The sequence below is a fragment of the Drosophila serrata genome, unplaced genomic scaffold (genome assembly GCF_035046125.1).
Source record: "Drosophila serrata isolate PLE 108 unplaced genomic scaffold, ASM3504612v1 contig_184, whole genome shotgun sequence".
NCBI lineage: Eukaryota > Metazoa > Arthropoda > Insecta > Diptera > Drosophilidae > Drosophila > Drosophila serrata.
In genome coordinates, this window is record NW_028257082.1 from 7,781,490 (window position 1) to 7,802,529 (window position 21,040).

The following is a 21,040-nucleotide window of genomic DNA, read 5'->3' on the forward strand; positions in this document are numbered from 1 at the left end:
TTAATTCAAACAAGAAAGGGAAAAATTATATATTTTCCTTTGAATTTAACGATATATTCTATGGCAGCCATATAATATAGTAGTCATATTTTCATAAAATTTAAACCGATATTCTATAAATAATACAAAATAGCTCTATGTCAAATTTTGATGAAAAAATATTTTGAAAACTGTACAAATTTTAATTTTTAATTGCAGTAATTTCTCGATCGTTCCAATTGCAACCATATTATATAGTAGTCCGATTTTCATAAAATTTTAACCGATATTCTAGAAATAATACAAAATGGTTATATCGTACATTTTTGTGAAAATATGTTGAAAAATTTAAAAATAATAATTTTTGATTGCATTAATTTCTTGATCATTCCTATGGCAGCCATATAATACAGTAGTCCGATTTTCATAAAATTTAAACCGATATTTTAGAAATAATACAAAATGTAGATATCTCAAATTTTGATGAAAATATTTTGAAAACTGTAACATTTATCATTTTCAAATGCATTAATTTCGCGATCGTTCTAATAACAGCCATATAATATAGTAGTCCGATTTTCATAAAATTTAAGCCGATATTCTAGAAATAATTCAAAATGTCAATATCTCAAATTTTAATGAAAATATGTTGAATAATGTAAAAGATTTAATTTTTAATTGCATTAATTTCTCGATCGTTCCAATGGCAGCCATATAATATAGTAGTGCGATTTTCATAAAATTTTAACCGATATTCTAGAAATAGTACAAAATGAATGTATGTCAAATTTCATGAATTTATGTTGAAAACTGCAAAAGTTATAATTATTTTCCGAAAAATTATCCTATAGCAACTTTATTATATTGTCGTCCGATACGTTACGTTTCGACTTATAATCGAGTGAAAGTATATAGAAGACGAACTGCAATGTTTTTTTTAGACAGCTTTAAAACTGAGGGACTAGTAGGCGTAAAAACCGACAGATGCACTGCGCTAGACCGTCTCTGCTGCTAATGCTGTTGAAGAATATATATACTTTATATGGTCAGAAATGACTCCTTCACTGCGTTGCAAACATTTTCTTCTGAAATGATATTACCCTGCAAGGGTATATTTACGATCGATACGATATTTACAATTGCCCATCTCTATACGGCTAGAGCTAAATTTCGTTAACGATAACTTCAATAAATTCTCCGTTTCGCTTGGCTTTTTTGTAGCAAGATCCCAAACTTATAGCTAGATTTGGATAGTTCTTCTGGCTTTTTCTTCTGCGACGCAAAATCTGCGTCACCTCACAAAAACAAAAGGTGGCAACTCCGTTTCGTAAGCAGTGACAACAATTCGAGCGTTTTGCGTTTAAAACTGGCCACGAAAAATTATAAAACATTGAAAGTGCGGGACGCAAGGTGCGGGTCTAGTTGGTGTAATTAAAGCTGAGAGCACGAACTCAATAACAACATTTCATTCAATTAAACGCAGCTTTTCTGCGTAGAGTGTGCGAGCAGGACGGGCGCTGGCCAGATAGCATGAAACGCCTGAGCCAGAAAGGGACCGGCATAGGGAGCTAGAAAAGAATCATTTTGTAGTTGCTTTTGTTTGTGTGTTTGGCATTCACATTTCCCCCATTCAATATTTAATTCAGTGAGCCATTAACGGTGCCCAAATCGTAATTATGCAAAGGATAGTGCTGCACCACGGCCCGAAATCTGTATAATAGGAGGTTAAACACCCGCACATTGGCTTTAAAATAGAAGCAAAAGCTATTTTTCTACTTCTCTGCGCCTCGGCTCTGCCTATCCGTGTGTGCGTGTGTGTGAGTGCGTGAGAAAAAAATATAACCAACCAACAACTTTGCAGGTCGTTCTTCGTCGTCGTTGTTGTTGTTGTTCGTAGTTACATTGTTGTTTTTGTTGATTTTTGCAGGCGAGTGCAGAAAAATTCAAATGAAAACGAGAATTTAAGCGAAGAACTAGGAAAAGTGAAGAAAAAAAATCTCCGCATAGCCGCAATTCGATTACATATAAATTCGAGACACACATATACACCCTTGTATATTTAAATACACACACGCACGCACGTACATACACACAGATGGCAGTGCATATACAAAGGGCGCAACGTTGAAATTATACAGACATTTGCCTTAAAATGGACAATTCCGCTGGCCAGGTTAGTGCAGCGTGCAGGAATAATATATATGCTTGGCAATAAACTCACAAAAGAACCCGTTTCCTAATCGCTGGCCCATCTCTGAATTTGGTCTTTGGGAAAACTGCATCTGCTTGGGCTAAGCTCGCCCCGCATCGGTTGAGGGAGAAACCCCTGTAAAACAACAACTCCTTTTATCGTTAGTTGAAAGAAAACCAATTAGTTCGAAAACCAAGGAATAACTTGAGAGTAATTGGGCTTTGTTCTATGAGTATTTTTGTATTGTTAACTTCATTCATAAGGCGCTTTGGTCACTATGTCCTAAGTGTTTTCTATTATTTATTTCATTTCCAAAAAAATTTGCAAATAATTGTATAAAATTGTAAACATGGACACATATTGAAAACCAATATTTACGTACAGTTTTTATTAAAAAAATATTTAATAGTTTAAGCAAACCTCCTAATTGGTTATATACGTGATACTATATATTAAAACTAGTCAAGTTGTCAAAGTCTTTAGTATATTTAGTTTTCTATTAGTTTTCCCCTGGTAAATTAATATACAAATCCCTGAAATTAATCCACATTGGTCAAGGAATAATCATACAATTTTATAAACTCGCAACAGGCCGAGTTCTGAATCCGGAATTCGATTCGGATTCCTTTGAAAACTTTAAACTAATCGTACAACTTCCTATTTCCATATATATTTAATAGTATGTGCGGAAAAAACTTGCCTGACATGGATGCATGGATAAAAAGTTCACTGTAAATAGATTAGGCGATAGAGCGATTAACAATGAAAACCATAACGCCGGATACAACGACGGCATCGTCGCAGCATCAACAACTTCTCATTCCACAATCGGATCAGCAGCATCATCCGTTGCAGCACCAGCAGCAGCATCACCAGAATCAGCACCAGCAGACCTTGGTGGCTGCTCCGCCGCCTCAGATCATAATGGAGCATGTTAACCTAGTGGATGACGATGAGAAGGATCCACTGGCGCTGGAGCAGATGGAGGTGTCGCCCACCACCAAGCACACGCACAGTCTGAGGTGGGTTTTGCTGTTAAGAAGGGACCCTTCAAGCCAGAGCCCTAATAATATCTTCTATTTGTAGACGCCACCTGCCACGCATTATCGTGAAACCAATACCACCTGAGAAGAAGCCCCTGGCGCCCAGTGAAGATGCGCTAGCGACTCTGCCTGGCCATTTGCCAATGCCACCCACACCCGCTAATCCTGCTCCTGCTCCACCCGCGCGTTTAATCAGCAGCCGACGCATCCAGCAGCAGCAGCAGGCCAAAGCGGCAGCAGCAGCAGCAGCAGCAGCGGCGGCGGCAGCAGCTGCAGCAGCGGCCTCAGCACAAGCCCAGGCTGCCGGTAACCATCCACCAGCCTTGTCACCTGGTAGCAAGGCGGGCTCTTCGCAAGCTTCAACCATGCGCGAGGTTTTGGCGTCCATACCTGGCTTTAGTGTGAAGCCCCGGCGGCGAAGCAATAAGAAGCTGACGACAGCGGCACAAATTGAGCAGACGAAGGACGGAAAGATAGATCTGGAGACGCCCGACTCCATTCTGGCCTCCACCAACCTGAGGGCGCTGCTCAACAAGCAAACGTTCTCGCTCCTGCCGCCGATCTATCAATACAATCTCATACAACTGCTGCCGAGCGTGGATCGCGAGGCTAGCGAGTTGGAGCTGCCCGGTAGCAGCAGCGGCAGTGGTAGCGGAGGAAGCTCATCCTCGGAGGGCATAAGGCTCAGTGCCTCGTGCCTAAACAACGAGTTCTTTGCCCGAGCATGCTTGGAGTGGCGGGAACGGTTAAGCGAAGGGGAATTCACGCCAGAGAACCAGTTGAAACTGAAAACGGAAGCTGAGCGGGAGAAAAATAAGCTGGATCCCTGGAAGCTAAAGCACTTTGAGCCCTACTGGGGCGAGAAGAACGCCAGGAGCAAGATGAGCAGCAAGCCGGGAGGAGAGCCCAAGGAGCAGAAGGTTCCGGTATCCAGCATTAAGAGTGAGCCCAAACCACCAGCGACATCGCAACCACAACCACAACCACAGCAACAACAAGCAACATGTGATAATGAGACTGAATTAAAATTTGATTTGGTAAGCAAACAACAAGCTTCCTATAACCGAGTCCAGTTACCTAATTCTTTTGATTCCGCAGAGCACAAAGTGCGAAACGACATCAGCAACCACAAATACTACCGTAGCAGCGACAGCAACAGATAGAACATCCATGCCTCTCGAAAACAACACTGTTGTAAACGAGCAGCAGCGTCGCGTCCTCAAACGTCCATCGAGCAGTCCTTCGCAACGCAAGCCGTCGGCACCCACAACGATAGCCACCATAAACCTGGACGACGATCCCGACGAGGAGCTGCCCAGCACATCCAAGGATAGCAAGCAACTAAAGATTGCCGTCTCTGCCGTCGAAATTGTTCCTAATGCGTCAGGGAGTGTCCCAGAAGCTGATGTTGTAGATCATGTTGCAGAGGAAAAGGAGATCAAAGAGGAGCATCACCAACAGCAGCCACTTATCAACAGTACCTGTGATAAAATTGAGCCATCTGAGTGCAGTAATGAAGTGATCGTTGCCATGGAGCAGGATGAGGATATGAATGATGTGGACGCGATTGTTGCCATGCCAGGGATTGCGGCTGTTACACCTGCCACAGCAGTGGTGTCGGAACCAATGGCAACCAATCCCGAGGTGGTCAATCATTTTGTGAGCTACTTGCAAAGCGTGGAGCTAGCAGCTGGTAAGTTTGATGAGACTAGCGGCGTATTTAAACACGAATAACTTTTTAAAATTCTCAGAAACCAAAGCGCCTTTGGAGCAGTCAAATGAGACAAATAACAGCCATGATTTCATCTTTGCTGATACCATCGATCACGGTTAGTTTGTGACTTTAAAGTTCTTATCAAAATGTTTAACTAATCACATCTTTCACTCGTTACCATCAGCCTATTTCCAAGACCATCAGTCGTCAGTCATCAATCACAACTACTTCACATCATCGTCATCATCGAATAGTAATCAATGCATTATCTCTGTACACTTACTGGAGTCTTTCATACTTATATATGGTTTCTATCTTGCTTTGCAGCGGCGACCCAACACAATACAATCGTTAAACTGGAAGAGCCAAGCGTTAAGCTGGAGGATTCGCCAATGCCCATCGCTAGCTCGATTTCTGGTTCGACCCCGGCCAGTTCCATAACATCCACCAGCTGCACCTCGTCCTCATCCTCCACTGCCTCGATGTCGTCATCGTGCTCCAGCAGCAATTCCAGCTCAACGACCACAGCGCCCACGACATCGTCGTCGATGGGAACAGCCACAACTCCACTGACTCTGGCGGCCGCTGATGAATCTACTTTGGCCAATGTCCAGGCTATGCTTTCAACGGTGGCCAAATTTCAGCAACAGCAGCAGCAGCAGCAAGACTTGTCCGTCGAATTGAACTCCAGTGAAATGTATCAGCATGTGCAGCACGATTGGAACTTTGGTGACATCAAGCTGAGCAGTACGCAGTCCACAGAAGATCAGCAACAAAACCTGAATCATGAGGCTATCAATCTGATGGATGTGGTGCAAGAAGCCGAGATTATCGACGACATTATGGACAACGATGTATGCCATGAGGTGATCGATGACGAAGAGGAACTGGACGATGAAGAGGAGGAGGAGGAAGAGGATGATGAGGTGGTGGAATGCATAACCGAAGAGCAGCAGGAAGATCAGCAGCTGATAGACGAAGACAGCGATGCAGTGCGTGAGATAGTGGACAAGCTGCAGCATCAACAACAACAGCAGCAGCAGCAGCAACAACAGCAGCCGCAGCGGCAGGTGGTGCAATTGGCACAGCATTCGTTTATGCCCCAAGCCCACAGCGAGTATGGGAATGAGGTGAGTTTAAGGAAGCAAATTAAATATTTAAATAATAATTTTGAATGAAATTTTAACGCCAGATCTCCCAGGAAATGCTCTGCGACGCTGTACCTATGTCTGCTGCCGAAATGGAGGTATCCAGCACGGTGATCACCAATAGTAGCAACAGCAACGACAGCAGCAGTAACAATCTAAGCCTGTGCAGCAGCAGTAGCCTCTCCTTTAATCAACTGCCGCAGCAAGCGGCACCTCAGCAACAGCCGCAGCAAAACAACACAGCAGCTGCTCCACAGCAGCGTCAGATCCTAGTGGACTCCAATGGCCAGATAATCGGCAACTTTCTGCTCCAGCAACAGCAACGCCAGCAGCAGCAGCAGCAGCAACAACAGCAGCAGCTTCTTCAACAATTCACGCTCCAAGCAGCCGCTGCACAGCAGCAGCAGCAACAACAGCAGCAACAACAACAGCAGCAGCAAGCAACAAGTAGTAATGCCTTGGCCAAGACCTTGCCGGTGGCTCTACGCAATGGAGCCCAGCAGTTTCTGTCGCCCAACCTGCTCGCCCAGCAGCAGCAGCAACAACAGCAACTGGAGCAGCAACAGGCTGCGGCGCAACAGAAGCAACAGCAACTTCAGCAATTCGCCTTACAACAGGCGCAACTCCATCAGCGGCAAATGCTGGCCCAGGCAGCGAACAACAATTTGTTGCAGCAACAACAGCAGCAGCAGAATGTGGTGCCACCAGTGACCGCCCAGACCAAGTTCATAGCCAAGCCATTGAATATCATTTCCATGACGCGACCAGCCAATGCATCGCCTACGACAGCAGCAACAACGGCAAACACCACAACAATTCCGTCCGCCTATGCCAATGTTGTTGCTGTGACAGCTGCCGCGCAGCAACAGCAATCGCCACCAGTACCTGCCCCGCAACAACAACAGCAGCAGCATCAGCAACAACAGCAACAGCAAATGTCCAATCACAACAACAGCTTGCAACAACAATTACCCACGATTCCCAATACTCTGACGATGAAGACTCTGCCGCCATCGGGAGTGCCCACAACCATTGCCCAACAGAGATTGCAGCCGAAAATGCCGACAGGCAAGGGACGCAAAGCTACCAACAACAGGTTGCCGCCAGGAGCGGTCAATCTGGAGCGTAGCTATCAAATCTGTCAGGCCGTGATCCAGAACAGTCCAAATCGTGAGAACCTGAAGGCTCAGCTGCGCCCGCCAGCGGCAATTCTCAACCAGCATCAGCAGCAGCCGACGGTAACCACGGCGGCGACCACACCTGTGAACCCTATAACCCTCAACGTGTCCACCGTGGCTGCCACACCCATGTCCAACATGACGACAGCCAGTGGGAATGCGGCAGCGGCAGCAGCAGCAGCCGTGGCCGCAGCACCGCCGCAGAATATATTGAAGCAGGAGGAGTTGCTGGTGAGCGGAGCAGCTGGAACTGGAGCTCTGCCAGCGGGATTGCCGCCGAATGTAATGGGCGTCGGACGTCCGGGAGTGTATAAGGTAGGTGGTGAGCTCTAGCCCAGTGATATCAGGCATTATATTCATTGCCCTTCTAGGTAATTGGTCCCCGAATGAGTGGCTTTCCGCGCAAGAAATATGTCCAGCGAAAGCCTTCGCCCACTACCCTGATCCGGCATGTGTTCAGTCCTGGGCCTGGAGGAGCTACTGCCACTCCGCAGCAGCTGCAGTTGCTGCAGCAACAGCATCAACAGGCGGCGGCAACATCGCCAGTGCCACAAAACTCACAACAGCAGGCGCAGGGTACTGAGCAGTTGATCCATCAGAATGGCAGCGGGCAATATTTGCTAGTGCACAGAGCGAATGTGGGAGCAGCAGACAATCAAGCGCCAAGGGCCTCCAGTGCCCCGCCGCTGCATCAGAATCAGGTAAATAATACCTTAGACTATAAAATACTTGATACTATATAACACTTTTGTTTTTGTCCAGTTTGTCACCGTTCAGAATCCTTTACATAGCCTCAACGGCATTAACATGGGCGGACGCGGGCGTCCAGCATCAGTGGATACAACGGCAGGCAGTGGTGGCAACGTTTCCGCCACAGATGCGTTGCATCATCATCATCATCATCACGAACTGCAGCAGCAGCAGCAACAACAACAGCAGCAGCAACAGCCGCTGGGGAATGTGGGCGCCGCCGCGAATATTGTGCGGCGCAATATCGCTGCAGGTAAATTGGTGTATTATTAGTGGTTAGCGAGGTACGTCTTTCAAATCACCACCCACAAAATTCATCCATTTATTGGTCATCAAACCATCCAATTGGCACGCAATAATTAGTTGGTTGCAAATAGATCTGTTAGATTAACCGGCGTGTGATTGAATTTTAATTTTTAATTAGGTAAATTGCATGTGTTTTGAGCGGATTCAAATCAAAGATTGGTGTGAATCCAAAGAGATAGCAGCAGGGACCGGTAGAAATTGGATTTTTAAGTTTACTTCATAGTAAAGTAATGATGTATTTTTATTATTTTGATTTTTAGAACCTACTAAAAGAATTCTTCGTGTTCTGTTTACATTTAGTTGTGCAATCAAATTTTGTATTAAATTAATAGAAGAACAGTCCTATTTACGGTCCCTGCTAAGTCAACTCCTTATTAATATAAATATATTTATATTTAATTAGAATTCTTTATTTATTAGTAAGTATTTAATTCTAGTTTCTAAGTAAACAGTACCTTTTACAATTTTAATTAATACATTAAATACTCACCTAAATTAGGGCCCAACATAGCCTACATCGACGGCAGCAATACCAACTCTACGGCCGTCGCTGTCATGGAGGCGGGCAACAACTACATAGTGACCACCACGGCAGCCCCAACCGCAGCAGCTTCTCCACAGGCATCGCAGCAGCAGCAACAACAGCAATCAGCGCAGTCTCATCCCCTGCTGCAGTTGCATCAGAGCGGTGAGAATACTCCGCCGGGCAACGAGGCCAACAGCGCAACGCCAAACAACTGCGCCTGCACGCTGAACGCCATGGTGATCTGTCAGCAGTGCGGCGCCTTCTGCCACGACGACTGCATCAGTGCGGCCAAGCTGTGCGTGGCCTGCGTGATCAGATGAGATGGATAACGCATTGTAGTTACTTAGAGACCCAGTATAGAGACACCGAACGCATTATGATCTGTGGACTAATAGCAATCAAAGAGCAAGAAGCAAAGAGCAAAGCAAAAACCAATTGTACAACAAGAAACGAAAAGAAGAAAACACAACGCAAGTGCAGAGGCTTACACGGGCACAGACGCAGCAACCATACATATATGTATATTATAATTCATAATTCGCAAAACCATGTAAACTAAGCAGAGCAAACGTAGCAGACACTTTTTGTATAAAGTTAGTAGGGAAGGAGAAGATGGAGATGGAGGCAAAAGCTAGTGTTGTGTATTGTATGCTTGACGCATATGTATATCCCCTAAGATACTCGTTGTTTATTTGTGATTGTTTAAGGATATCATCGCACGCGGCACTCTAAAACAAGTGGATCCATATAGAAACTCTCATTGTAATTGTAACAGCAAGGCATCTCAGATCGGAAAAAGGCAAAAGCTATAAATACTAACGAAACAGAGACAGAAACAAATGTAAATATATTTATGTTTAAATGTAACTTATATGAAATAACGTATAAGGAGCAGAGACGAGATTAGGTTAGTTATATGAACTCACTTACGTCGGATGACTATATTTTTATAATTTATTCGCTCGATATGTGCGTGATTCGGTTGGTTCGTTTAATGTGAATACTATGAACTCGATCGATATACTTATTGCTGTATAAGTATACTATAATTTACAGTGTAACTTATGAAATATTCATAGTGTATTTTGTCAGGCATGAGGCGCCCACCAGTGGCGTCTCCTGTCTAGGCTTTAATTTGTAACTCTCTAAGTTTAGTATTATTCACCCGACAACACACACGAACACTCACCCCAAGCATTCTAAGACTCTTCACGCCCACATTTCTTTAGCATATAGCGCATAAACGTAAATGTAATACACGTAAATGATTTCTAAAAACGAGACCCTATACATTAAGCTAAAAACTGTTGATAAATACAAAAAAATACAATGCAAATTATAAAAAAAAAAAAAAAAAAAAAAAGAAGAAACATGAAAATAAGAAACCATAAATTGAAGACATTGAATTATAGCCAGTAAATCAACATGAAGACATCATATGGCAAAATAAAACCAAAATTCAAAAGCAGAAACCCTTACAAAACGAAGATGAAGAACATAACATTTTGCTCCTAGATGCACTCACCGCAAAATTAACCAATAAATAAAGATTATTACGAATAAATTTGAAAATCGGAACGAACTATGAAATTTAGAGGAGGAATCGCAGTTACTTTACTTATCTTTTTTTTCAATATTTTATTTTGGAGAAAAAATACAACTCTGTTCGGATGGTGTTTACTCTACGTTTAAGGCTTTAAGAAGTATTCAGTCCATTTCTAAATGTTAGAAATCCTCCAAGTAGTCCCTCTCCTTAGGCATGGATATCCTTGTAGTGCTTCTCGTCATCGTCCTTGTCCAACTTGATCGAGTATTTGCCGATGAGGGAGCCCTCAACATCAGCTTGGCCTTCGGGATTGAACTGGGGGCCATTGCCAACGTCCTTCATCTCGTCCTTCAGCACCCTGTAGCCATCCTTATCGGCAATGTATTCCACATGGCGTTGAACGAAACCATCAAAGTAGCTGTAGGAGCCGCGCACAGTGCCACCATCACGCTCCTCTGTCCGGCTAATTTGACCGTCATTGATCTTGTCATCCACGTTGGAGTTGAAGGAGTATTGGGCATTTTCATTCTGATACCTCTCCAATTCCTCTCGCTCTTGTCTTTCGGCATCGGATTCTTCACGCTGTAAATTATATTTAAATATATCATTTGTTAGAAATGGGTATTACAAATTTTAAAGAAATTGTATTAGCAAGGAGAGCCTTGGAATCTCTTAAAAAAGTGTCCAAAAGTATGCTTTAAAAATGTTAACTGCATTGGATAGCTCAAGCTATTTATTAAACATTTTTTAATTTTATAATTTTCAAAGTAAGAGTATTCAAAAATTTGTTAAACATGTTCACTCATTTATTATTTATATGAAGTGTTATCTAAGTAGCTGAAATTTTTATCAAGGCAGCAGACACACCCCTTTTAAGTTTTGTTATAAATTCATGCTTTATTTAAATTTAAAGTGAATTTAACCAGTTTTTTAAAACAGAATATTTAGTTCGGCTGGCCAGATCTTCAAGTTTCCCCTTCGTTTCCATCACTAAAATGACTATGCAACTCTGTGCAATATTGCCAATGACCCATTGAACCGCAAAACTATTAATTTATATAGACATCTGTCATAAATGGTTACATTACTCTTGACAGATAAAGAGTTTATGGGAGGTAATTCTTGAATTTTAAGGGAATCAGTTTTGAAAATCATTATATATCATTGGTTATCATCTCGTATAAACAATGACTCAATCGTAGTGTCAATGGAAGAGGAAGAAATGATACATTACGACGCTTTGACACATTTTTCGCGCTGTTTTGAGTCTGAGTACTGCATGAACGGAAATAGTAATTGAAATATATCGATGTAGTTAAGATATGTGCTTCAGGTTGGGGTCTCACGATTATATCAAGTGCGCTTTAATGTTGCGGTAAGTAAGGAATATTTTTAAAAAACATTTATCAGAGAAATTTAAAAAATAAAGGATATTCAAATCCTTCAAATGTTTTGAGTTCTAACAGACTTCAACATACATCTGGAAGTAGTTGGAAGTTTAAAGTGATAATTTATTTAAATTAAATCCTAAGATCTTTGCTTATTCAAACCATTTAAATATTATATATTTTTTTTAATATCCTACCCCCTTTACTTTAAAGTAGCGCCTACAAATATCTCCTATTCCGATCCTGGTTCGTATGTAAATTCAAAGTCAAATTGATAACTACCTTGTTGTGTATTTTCGTTCCTTTGTTTTTAGTACCTCACCGTCAAGGCAAGGCGGGGAGGTAAAATACAAAATACAAAAATTAATACAAACGCAAATAAGCTGAAAACTTGTTCGACTCGAAACAACCGATCGGGGCATATAAAGCCCGATGAACGCCAGTCGAAGTTGACTATAGTAGCGAAGCGGACGTTCAACTGGCAAAATAAATACCCTCAACTATCATCATGGGTATGTCTCAACTATATATATATATATAGTTATACCAAGATATGTAAAATTTGCACGAAATGCGGAAAAACTAAGAATTTGCTTTGGCACTTTCATTGCAGTTAAGCTGGGCTTTCTTTCTCTGTTGGTTGCTGCCTGTGTGGTTGCCGCCTTGGCTGCCGGTGGTAAGTTGGCACTTCCAGCTTTTGTCAAAGCTTTTGTTGCTAAATTTCCCCCTTTGTTTTTGTTTATTATTATTTGTGCAGATTGCCCCTCATCCACCAAGGTTCAGAACTGCACTCCCAAATGCCTGCACGACAGCGAGTGCAGTGCCATTGGTGGCAAGTGCTGCCCAAATTTGTGCAACGGTCGCAGCTGCGTGCAACCCAATTTGCTGGGTAATTCCGGTGCCGATAAGTCACCCTTTGGCAGCAAAAATAGTGAGTATATAATATATACTATATAATATATAATATGTACTATATATATTCCATACTTTATGTACTATATATAAAGTGTAGATATTAAAAGGAATTTTCTAGAAATTTAGTTATTAATCAAGCTTTGATATCAACCATCCAAATTTGAAAGTTTTAAGGAAAGAATACTTTCCCTTTAGGAACAAATATATACAAGTAAATGGAAGTTGTTAAATTATTTAAAAAATCAATTTTTTTAAATTTCTGTTTGTCGAATTGATAATCTTGCTATGCTTTAAATTTATGTACTATAAATGACATCAAAAAAATTATCATTTATATTACAAACCTACAGTATTTTTCTTGTATTCTAAGTTATAATGGATTTGAAAATCTAGAAGTAATATTTTACCACTTAAAGTAAAAAAAATATAGTAATTAACCACTACTAGTATTTTGAGTTAAATTCTTTGTTTTTAAAGAATATTGGATTAACTTTTATCATTTATGGATCATTGTAGAATGGTTAAAAATTAAAATTAAGGATTCAGAAAATGCAAAAGCGAAACTTTACTAAGCTTAAATGTGAACTCCTTTCACTCTCGTCTAATTTTATTCCTGTTTCTGCTATATATCTATTGTCTATACTTTTTTTTTTACTATATAAATCTTGTGTTATAATCCCTAGCCGGATCCACTGGCAGCTATTGTGGCAATGTCAAGTGCGGCAGCTTTGAGAAATGCGAAATGGACCGCAGCACCAAGCGGCCCAAATGCGTGCGATCGTGAAAAGTGGACTCCACGGCATCGACACCACCAACAACAACAACCACTACGCGTTATGAAAACTTTTCTTTGTCACTAAATGGAAACTTGTAAACCCGCAATTGTCTCTGAACTCTTGGTGTTTTTTTTTGTTATATGATTTTTATATAGTTAACACTCACGGCAGGGGCGGCGAGGGCGATTGTGACCAGCAGGCTGGCGACCAACACGTATTTGAACATATTTTCAGATATTTTTTAGGCTGACTTTTCTGGGGTGGTTAAACTCTCTGCACTCGATGTCTTTCGCTGCAAGCGACTTTGGACTGTGGATCGTTGAGCGGCTGGCGGCCGGGCTTTTATATCGCACTTGAGACCTGGCCAAAAGCGGTGGCGTCTACGTCGGCAGCGCAGTTGCTTCGTTTTAAACTTTATTTTTTTTTTTTTGTATTTGTATTTTTTGTTTTTTTTTTATTATTATTTTTCCCCTCCCGACTTTTGTGTGTTTACATTTTTGACAAGCCAAAGATCTTCGTGGTGTTGGGGGAAAAACTCAACTTCAAATGTAATTTTGCAATCTTGCCTGGCTGCAATTTGTTGACTTTCATGTGGCTGGAGAAGATCGGCGGCAGATCGAACTGGAATCGTCGGAGCTATGGCTATGGCTCGGCATTGCGTAAGCGGCCCCATCTCCAAAGTGCCTCAAGGTCAGTTGGTCAACAGGTTTCCGAAAAAGCTGCTCCAAAAAGAAAAAAAAAAAAAAAACGAAGGTGCACTTACACGCACATCTCCTCACCTCGCCCATTCTTCTGTAGCTTCTTCTCCTGCAAAAGAGTGCCCTGGTTCAGGTTTTCAGGTGGCCGAAACTTATGTAATTTATGTGGAGTTTTGTGCAAATTGAAAGCTCCAATGGACGAGGAAGTAAGTGGAGCATTACGTGGTGTCTGGGGCACCCTTTTGGATCGGGCCATAAGCTGGAACCAGCTGGAACCTATGTAGCCAGCAGGAGGATTGGAACTGGGAATTGGGGAACTGCCATTTTTCTCTCTGTTTCTCTTTTTATTTTTTTTTGAGCCTCACCTATGCGGCGATCTACTGTGGGAAGAATTGGGAAATCTCTGGATCCGATTTAGATACGGCTGCAATTCAATTACCTTTTATTGGCTTGGCTCAAATAAACTTGGCTCTTGAGAAACGTGGAAGTGTGGCAACATGGCAAACAAATAGGCTAATAAATGTGGGAAACAGGTGGCGGAGAGTAAGCATAGTAATTATGCATTATTTCTTTGGTTAGCTTCCTCATTTTTAATTTTTAAAGCATTAAAAACTGAAATTTATAAAGCTGAAATTGAAGATAATTGTCCTCAAGTCTTAAGCCTTGTACTTAAGCATTTACCTAATTAAAATTTATTAGTTGAAGGAAATTAAATGCCTTGAAAATAAATAATTAATAAGAGAATTGTATGAAATAAAATTATAAAACTAGAAAATAAGTATTTTTATTAATTAAAAGCGAATATATGGAAGAAAATAGAATTGTTTTGTTTTATTTTTTGAGTTTCTTTTCGTGCAATTTATTTAATGTCTTTCTAAACCTTTTAAAACTCTTTTTACCCCCTTAGAATTTATAAAAGAAAAAAGTGAATTCTTGGCTTGAATAAAGAATTAATAAATTTCGTCACGTAAACCCGGTCTTGAAGTTCTTTCACATCCATTTTGGACATGCCCATAGTCGTTGCATTTTTTTGGGCCCACGGTGCGGATGGTTTATTTGCCGAACATCCGTTCGTTCCACTTTCAATTCGTTTCCCCTTTTTTCCACGTTAGCTTTCTATGAATCGGAGATGTAATAACAGTTTAGTAAACTACTTTTTTTTACTTTATTTTTTTACTAGTTTGTTTTGTTTTTTATATTTTCATTGTTAGCTTTTTACGGACAATTTTTTGAATGCCGCTGTTGCAGTGGCACGAATATCGTTTGATGATATCGAGAGATGGCAGACGGACGAGTTTTTCTTGAGTTGTGTTGTTTTTTTTTATGTCTTTTTGGCTCGGAATTGAAATCAATATAAAAAGCTCAAGGTGAGAGACCGCTCCAAGTCATCAAGTTTGGTTTACCGATAATTTTATAATTATACACTGTGTCGGCTTAATGAGAAAGAGAGCGGTAGAGATGTTGGAGTGGGAGGAGTTGGAGGAGGGGAAGGAAGCGAATCAACTTCAAACATTTGCCATATTTATGGCTCTATTTTGACTCTCTCTCTCTCTCTCTCTGTCTGCACAAATTAGCACGCTATCACCGCCTGTCCCTCTCCCCTTTCTTCTTGGCCTTCTCCACCTCCTTAACCTCCCCCCATTTGGATGCGAAGATTGGGAGAATGAGAGTGAGAGGAGTAAATGGCCTCTTGGGCGTTACATTGACAAATTGTTTTGGCGCTCTCTTTTATCGCTGCTTTTATGCAAATTTATTTATTTCTTTTTTGTATTTCTTCTTTTTCGCAGCGGATTTAGCTCAGGGCTATGGCAATTTGACATTTTCAATCAAAATTTGTTAATTATTTATCCGTGATTATGGCCAAGCCATACAAATGATGTCTAACGCGGGCGAGACTCCAGTTTCTTTACGCCTTTGTGTGTGGCGATTCAATGACCTTTTGATTTGCATTTTTTCTTCAGTTTTTATTTGGGTTTTTATTTTGTTATTCGGAATAATGGGAATTATGTTAACGATATGAATAATTGGTCTGATATCCATCACTTTGCCTGGTGATTAAGTGGTTTGTGTGGGAAATTAAGCTAAATGGGGTTTTTACTTTCAATGGTGGAATATATGGGGCAACGGTCTTTTGATTTGAATTTAACTAGGTCTTTGATCGTTGTCTTTTATAATTTGATTTGATAAATAATACATAATGCAATATATTTGAGCAAATAATATTTTTGTAAGGTTTTTTACTTCTAGAAATCTCTTATGAAATTTTTAAAGCTTGTCCAACACATGTTTTGCTTTGTTATTTTTAATACCGAACCCAATTAATTAAATAAGATAAATTTTATGGTTTAATTCAAGTCGTGTGAGTCGCTTAAGTGGAGTAATAAAATATTTAGCACACTGTTAATTTTGATTATAGACTGTGATGACTCTAAACTCGCTTCTGGATCTGTGCCGGTATCATCAATGAATCACTAAACATGGCCTGCATATAAAAATCAATCCGTTTTATAAGCAATCGCATAAATTTTCAACGCGATGTTGTCACTTTAACAGCTGTCCACACACGCACACACACACTTGGCAACAGACACAATACACACATATACGCACAGCCCACACACCCACAACCGCACAACCGTTTCAAGGACACTTTGGCAAAAGTAACCGACTTACATATCAAAATATGTATGGTAAATATATGTGCATATTTGTATGTATGTTAATAAACAGAAAGAAATTTAAATTAACTTTTAATTTAAAAATATTTAAAGTGAAATAAATATAAAATGTGGGATTAAGAAATGTCCCATTAATATTATATAAAAAAATCTTTTAACCTCAACAATTTGTTTTTCTATGTGTACATATCTGACAGCTGACATTTAGAAGAGTGCAAGAAGAAGAGTTCGAGTTGGAGACTTGGGGCCTAGTGCGTGTGCGAAAAGAGGAATGCAATAAAAGGAAATGTGCGAAGCAGAGGAAGAAACAACAACAGAAACAACGACAACAACAGCGGGAGGGGGGAAGGAGAATTATTCACAGACACACACATTTGCATGTCAAGCAGTGGACGCAAGCAGTGCAGTGGAGCAGAGGATAAGGCGAGAGATATAGGCAAAACAATAAAATAAAAATTGGGAGCGTTACAATATGTAAATGGAGTGTTTGTGGCAAATATTTGGGCAAGCACTTTCTAAGCCAACACAAAATTAGCATAATATAGGGAAACAATTTTTGTACATACATACATGTGTTGTGTGATTTCCTCAAGTGAAATTTCTTTCAGTTGGAAATTAAATTGAGGAAAAGTTGGAGTAATATAAGAAAAGGAAGTGTAAATTAGGGATATTTAAATACAAAAAATTATATTTAGTATTCATTATCTGTGAATAATTTGGGGTTTTATTGTTAGAATAAATGTGCATTTATTGGAAACCATTTTAAAATGCGCTCAGAACTATGCTATAAATTTGGTTGAAACTTCCTATGCTTTTAAAACGGCAACAAGGGTTACAAAAAATCGTTGGGTATTGAAAAATAATTACAAAACATTTTCAAATTGGATTAATTTTAAAACATCGAATTGTAAATGTGTATACAAATAAAATTCCAAACATGGTGTAAAACCCATAACGACTTGTTGGACATTCTTTGAAATACATTTAAAGCGATTTTAAATCCGGTCAACATACCAACATTTTAATGCAGCTTAACCAAAATAGTTGTTATTTAAAATTGAGGCATCACTAGCAGCTAACGATAATAGTTTCGTCTTTAAGCTTGCAGGTTTAACCCTCCTCTCACCAGCCTCTTCGTTAATATTTAATGGTCTTGTGTTGCAGCTTAACTGCACGATAATTGCATTATTCACGGAATTTCATACGGTTTTTGCTGCCCATTTCGAGCCTGTCTGAAATATTTTTTAGCTTGACCTACCTCAAGGCTTACAGAGCACTTAGCCGAGTCAGTTGCCAAAATGGGGGAAGGGAGCAGACGAAGTGTTGGGGGAAACTAAAGCTCGACTAAAGCTTGATGATAAGCTCCTGTAATGGCGCCATATGCAAGTCGGCTGCCGCTGCTAAAAACCACCAGAAACAACAATAAAATATACCGAAAAACCGCGTGAAAAGCGGAGAAAATAGGGAAAATAGACAAGGAAAATGGTGAAAACCCAAGAGGGGATGGAACTACGAACTAGAGACAGACACACACTAAGTGAGAGAGAACCAAGTTATCAAAAGTAATTATCAACAAAAGACAGCAACAATGCCAGCAAGCGGCTTACGGAGCCAGCACTAGGGGGTTAACAGGACCCCGGGGGGGAGGGGGAGGGGGAGGGTTAAGAGGAGCGCAGGGACGAGGTCCTGGCAACATGAGTAAGTCAGCGTTAATTAAGTCAGGACACAAAACAAATGGCCAGCGCATCTAAAAGTGCATTCCATTTCTGCAAAATTTGCATTTGTGTGGAGAGAAAACTGACTTTTTGGGGTTCTTTGTTTTTTGTTTTAGATGCTGGGTTTTATCTGGAGTTGAGAGCGGAATAATATTTAGATACGTGAATGTGTATATACAGATATGTATTTTTAAATACTTATAGTTATTATTGTTAAGAATTTAATTCTAAAAAAGATTCAATGAAAAGGTAAACTTTAATCGGTAATAAAACAAAACAGGAAGGAAACAAGCGAGAAGCTGAAGTTTGTATACCCTTTTAAGTTTCTCATAGGATCCTTTCTAATACAAAATCGATCATAATAAACTTTATTTATTATTTATTAAATAAAGGCAAAAATTCATTAATTTCAATTTGGAAAGCTTTTCTGTGTTGGCTTCTATTATGATACTAATAAATTGGGGCTTAAAATTAAAAAAAAAATCAATATTAATGCATTTTGGTGAGTTTAAATAATGTTACCCCTTTTAAAACATTGAATAAATAATTATTCGATATTTTTGGCGTCGAAGTGCACTCACTTTCACTATCACTAGACATGTACACAGCGGGGAGGCCGCGGATAAAATGAGGTCAGTGCGACATCTGTGCCTGTATTTATAGTTCCTCAGCAAAGAGAATAGAGAAAGTGAGAGAGAGATAGAGAGAAAGAACTATCTCTAGAGACACAAAGAGCGATAGAAATACCATAGAGAGAGAGAGAGAGACAGAGGCAGAGAGACACAGAGGCAGAGAGACAGAGAGACAGAGATACAGAGATACAGAGATACAGAGATACAGAGATACAGAGATACAGAGATACAGAGATACAGAGGGACAGAGAGGCAGATAGACTGAGAGGGAGGCAGGGAGACTGAGAAAATTGATAATTAAAATTATAATAATACACAACTAATTTAATATATTAACCCATTCGTGCCACGATTTGCGTTTCACATTTCTGAAATGCTCTCATGCTCTGACTACTCATATTTAAAATCGCATTAAAGTTGAAGAGCTGAGCCGGCTGTCAGGCAGCATTGACCCTGCAAACTGGGCTCAGACAGACGCAGGGCCACAGATACCGAGACATGTGTAATTGTGGCAGCAATTTAAGCTGCATCATGCAACATTCTCAAACCGGAAGTACGACCTCATCACACACACACACACAAACACACACATTTATTTTGGGGGCATTGAAACTTGCCGGTTTCGGGCCTGGCACTTGGTTCTTGGTACTTGGTGCCTGATGCCTTTATTAAGCCAGCAAATAAAATCCAGAAACATCAAGGATACACTCAGGCTCATGCATAGTCAGGAGCAGTTGCCACAGCAAAGTGCACAGAGGGAAAAATAAAGATTTTGAGTGGTAAATAAATGTCTTTTAATTAAATTAAACCATACATAGAGAATTTATTTTCATCAAGATCTACCATTGTAAAAGAGCTCATAGCTTTGACATATTAAAATATATTGTAGTATGTCTATGTTATTTTATTTGAATTTGAAACTTTGTAGATATTTCTCTCAGTATTCCGTAGTAGCAGCAGCATCAGCATCGCATCCTTCACGTGTTTTGTATACAAGCCCAGGCAGTTGCAATTTATGCACACAACTTGTCAACGCAGGGACGGCGGCTTGAATGGCTCCAAAAAGGGGGGAGCCCTCCCCTGATGCTGAGGAGGGGGTGACCAAGAAGTGAATAAGGACACTGCTAAAAGGACGAGGGGCCGGCGGCAAGGAATGGATGAAAAGGGACGACATGCGGGCTCACAAGTGCTGCATTGGTTAGCCAGATGAGGGGTGAGATGGTTGATGCTGGTCCTGGGATCAGGAGTGGGTCCTGGCTCCTTGGTCCTGGGTTCTGGGAGGTTGAATGCTTGATAGCAGCAAGCAATTTACACCGCACAATGCGTTGACACACGTCGTCCGCAAATGTGCGGCCAGAAGACAATAGAGAAATAGGGAGACCCAGGGAGGATCCGCAGCCAAGCAAGCTTCGTGCCTCATTAAGCCAGAAAAGTGTCAAATGTCCTGCTGCCTGTCTGCCACTGGCATCTCATCGTTTGGCAGGAATGAAGAGCCAACAGCCAGTAGCTGAGATCTCCTGCAGCTCTAATCTCGAGCCTGAATTTACGACTACGGTGTCCCTTTAGTCGCTTTACTTTACTTCACTTTACTCCAACACTTTCCAGCAACGATACCAACACCAACACCAACACCGACACCGACTCCGACCCCGACCTCATAATTCACAAAAGTGTTGACAATGAAAACGAAATTCCCATTAAAATGCAATATGTTGCAGCAACAGTGTCCCAGCAGAACTCACTTGGCCAGGACAAATGTTTATCTGGCTAAGAGTATCAGAATGTGGCCAGAGGGATTGGTAAGAGGGGGAGAAAATGGGTAATGGGGAATGGATATCAACGTAGGGAGTTGGCACA

At 40.7% G+C, this 21,040-nt stretch overlaps 3 protein-coding genes across 19 annotated transcripts; 2 read left to right on the forward strand and 1 right to left on the reverse strand.

The window, feature by feature from the left end:
* The first annotated feature begins 1,227 nt into the window (after positions 1–1,227).
* On the forward strand, positions 1,228–10,407 carry Asx (transcriptional regulator additional sex combs). Of its 16 annotated transcripts, none has more exons than XM_086828749.1 (11): positions 1,228–1,389; positions 2,851–3,192; positions 3,257–4,250; positions 4,312–4,906; positions 4,965–5,042; positions 5,112–5,180; positions 5,255–6,057; positions 6,120–7,568; positions 7,625–7,954; positions 8,016–8,256; positions 8,809–10,407. In XM_086828749.1, exons 2-11 carry the CDS (start codon positions 2,933–2,935, stop codon positions 9,153–9,155), a joined length of 5,166 nt encoding a protein of 1,721 aa, XP_086684875.1. In that variant the 5' UTR covers positions 1,228–1,389; positions 2,851–2,932; the 3' UTR covers positions 9,156–10,407. The 16 variants fall into 16 exon arrangements, with proteins under 16 accessions (XP_086684875.1, XP_086684876.1, XP_086684887.1 ...); XM_086828753.1 differs by lacking the exon at positions 5,112–5,180 and adding an exon at positions 1,907–2,152 and having other exon boundaries at positions 1,261–1,389; XM_020962079.2 differs by lacking the exon at positions 1,228–1,389 and adding an exon at positions 1,416–2,152.
* A 41-nt stretch (positions 10,408–10,448) lies between these two features.
* Positions 10,449–17,899, reverse strand: Cpr51A (Cuticular protein 51A). 2 transcript variants are annotated; one of them, XM_020945103.2, is made up of 2 exons: positions 17,851–17,899; positions 10,449–10,963 (listed from the first exon to the last, which is right to left on the reverse strand). In XM_020945103.2, the coding sequence occupies exons 1-2, from the start codon at positions 17,854–17,856 to the stop codon at positions 10,589–10,591; spliced, it is 381 nt and encodes a 126-aa protein (XP_020800762.1). In that variant the 5' UTR covers positions 17,857–17,899; the 3' UTR covers positions 10,449–10,588. The 2 variants fall into 2 exon arrangements, with proteins under 2 accessions (XP_020800762.1, XP_020800753.1); XM_020945094.2 differs by lacking the exon at positions 17,851–17,899 and adding an exon at positions 13,627–14,207.
* LOC110178102 (waprin-like protein) lies at positions 12,220–13,577 on the forward strand. Its single transcript, XM_020945115.2, has 4 exons — positions 12,220–12,281; positions 12,383–12,445; positions 12,527–12,700; positions 13,368–13,577. The coding sequence occupies exons 1-4, from the start codon at positions 12,278–12,280 to the stop codon at positions 13,466–13,468; spliced, it is 342 nt and encodes a 113-aa protein (XP_020800774.2). The 5' UTR covers positions 12,220–12,277; the 3' UTR covers positions 13,469–13,577.
* Positions 17,900–21,040: the final 3,141 nt, after the last annotated feature.

What these genes read in the sequence shown, in the direction of transcription:
- Asx (XM_086828749.1), top strand. Translation starts at nt 2,933, where the DNA reads ATGAAAACCATAACGCCGGATACAACGACGGCATCGTCGCAGCATCAA. An exon ending in CTGAATTAAAATTTGATTTG is followed by an intron (nt 4,251 to 4,311) that starts GTAAGCAAACAA and finishes TTGATTCCGCAG; the next exon opens with AGCACAAAGTGCGAAACGAC. An exon ending in CGCCGCTGCATCAGAATCAG is followed by an intron (nt 7,955 to 8,015) that starts GTAAATAATACC and finishes GTTTTTGTCCAG; the next exon opens with TTTGTCACCGTTCAGAATCC.
- LOC110178102 (XM_020945115.2), top strand. An exon ending in TGCCGCCTTGGCTGCCGGTG is followed by an intron (nt 12,446 to 12,526) that starts GTAAGTTGGCAC and finishes TTATTTGTGCAG; the next exon opens with ATTGCCCCTCATCCACCAAG. An exon ending in ACCCTTTGGCAGCAAAAATA is followed by an intron (nt 12,701 to 13,367) that starts GTGAGTATATAA and finishes TATAATCCCTAG; the next exon opens with CCGGATCCACTGGCAGCTAT.
- Cpr51A (XM_020945094.2), bottom strand. Translation starts at nt 13,686, where the DNA reads ATGTTCAAATACGTGTTGGTCGCCAGCCTGCTGGTCACAATCGCCCTC. An exon ending in TCGCCCTCGCCGCCCCTGCC is followed by an intron (nt 10,964 to 13,626) that starts GTGAGTGTTAAC and finishes TATAATTTACAG; the next exon opens with CGTGAAGAATCCGATGCCGA.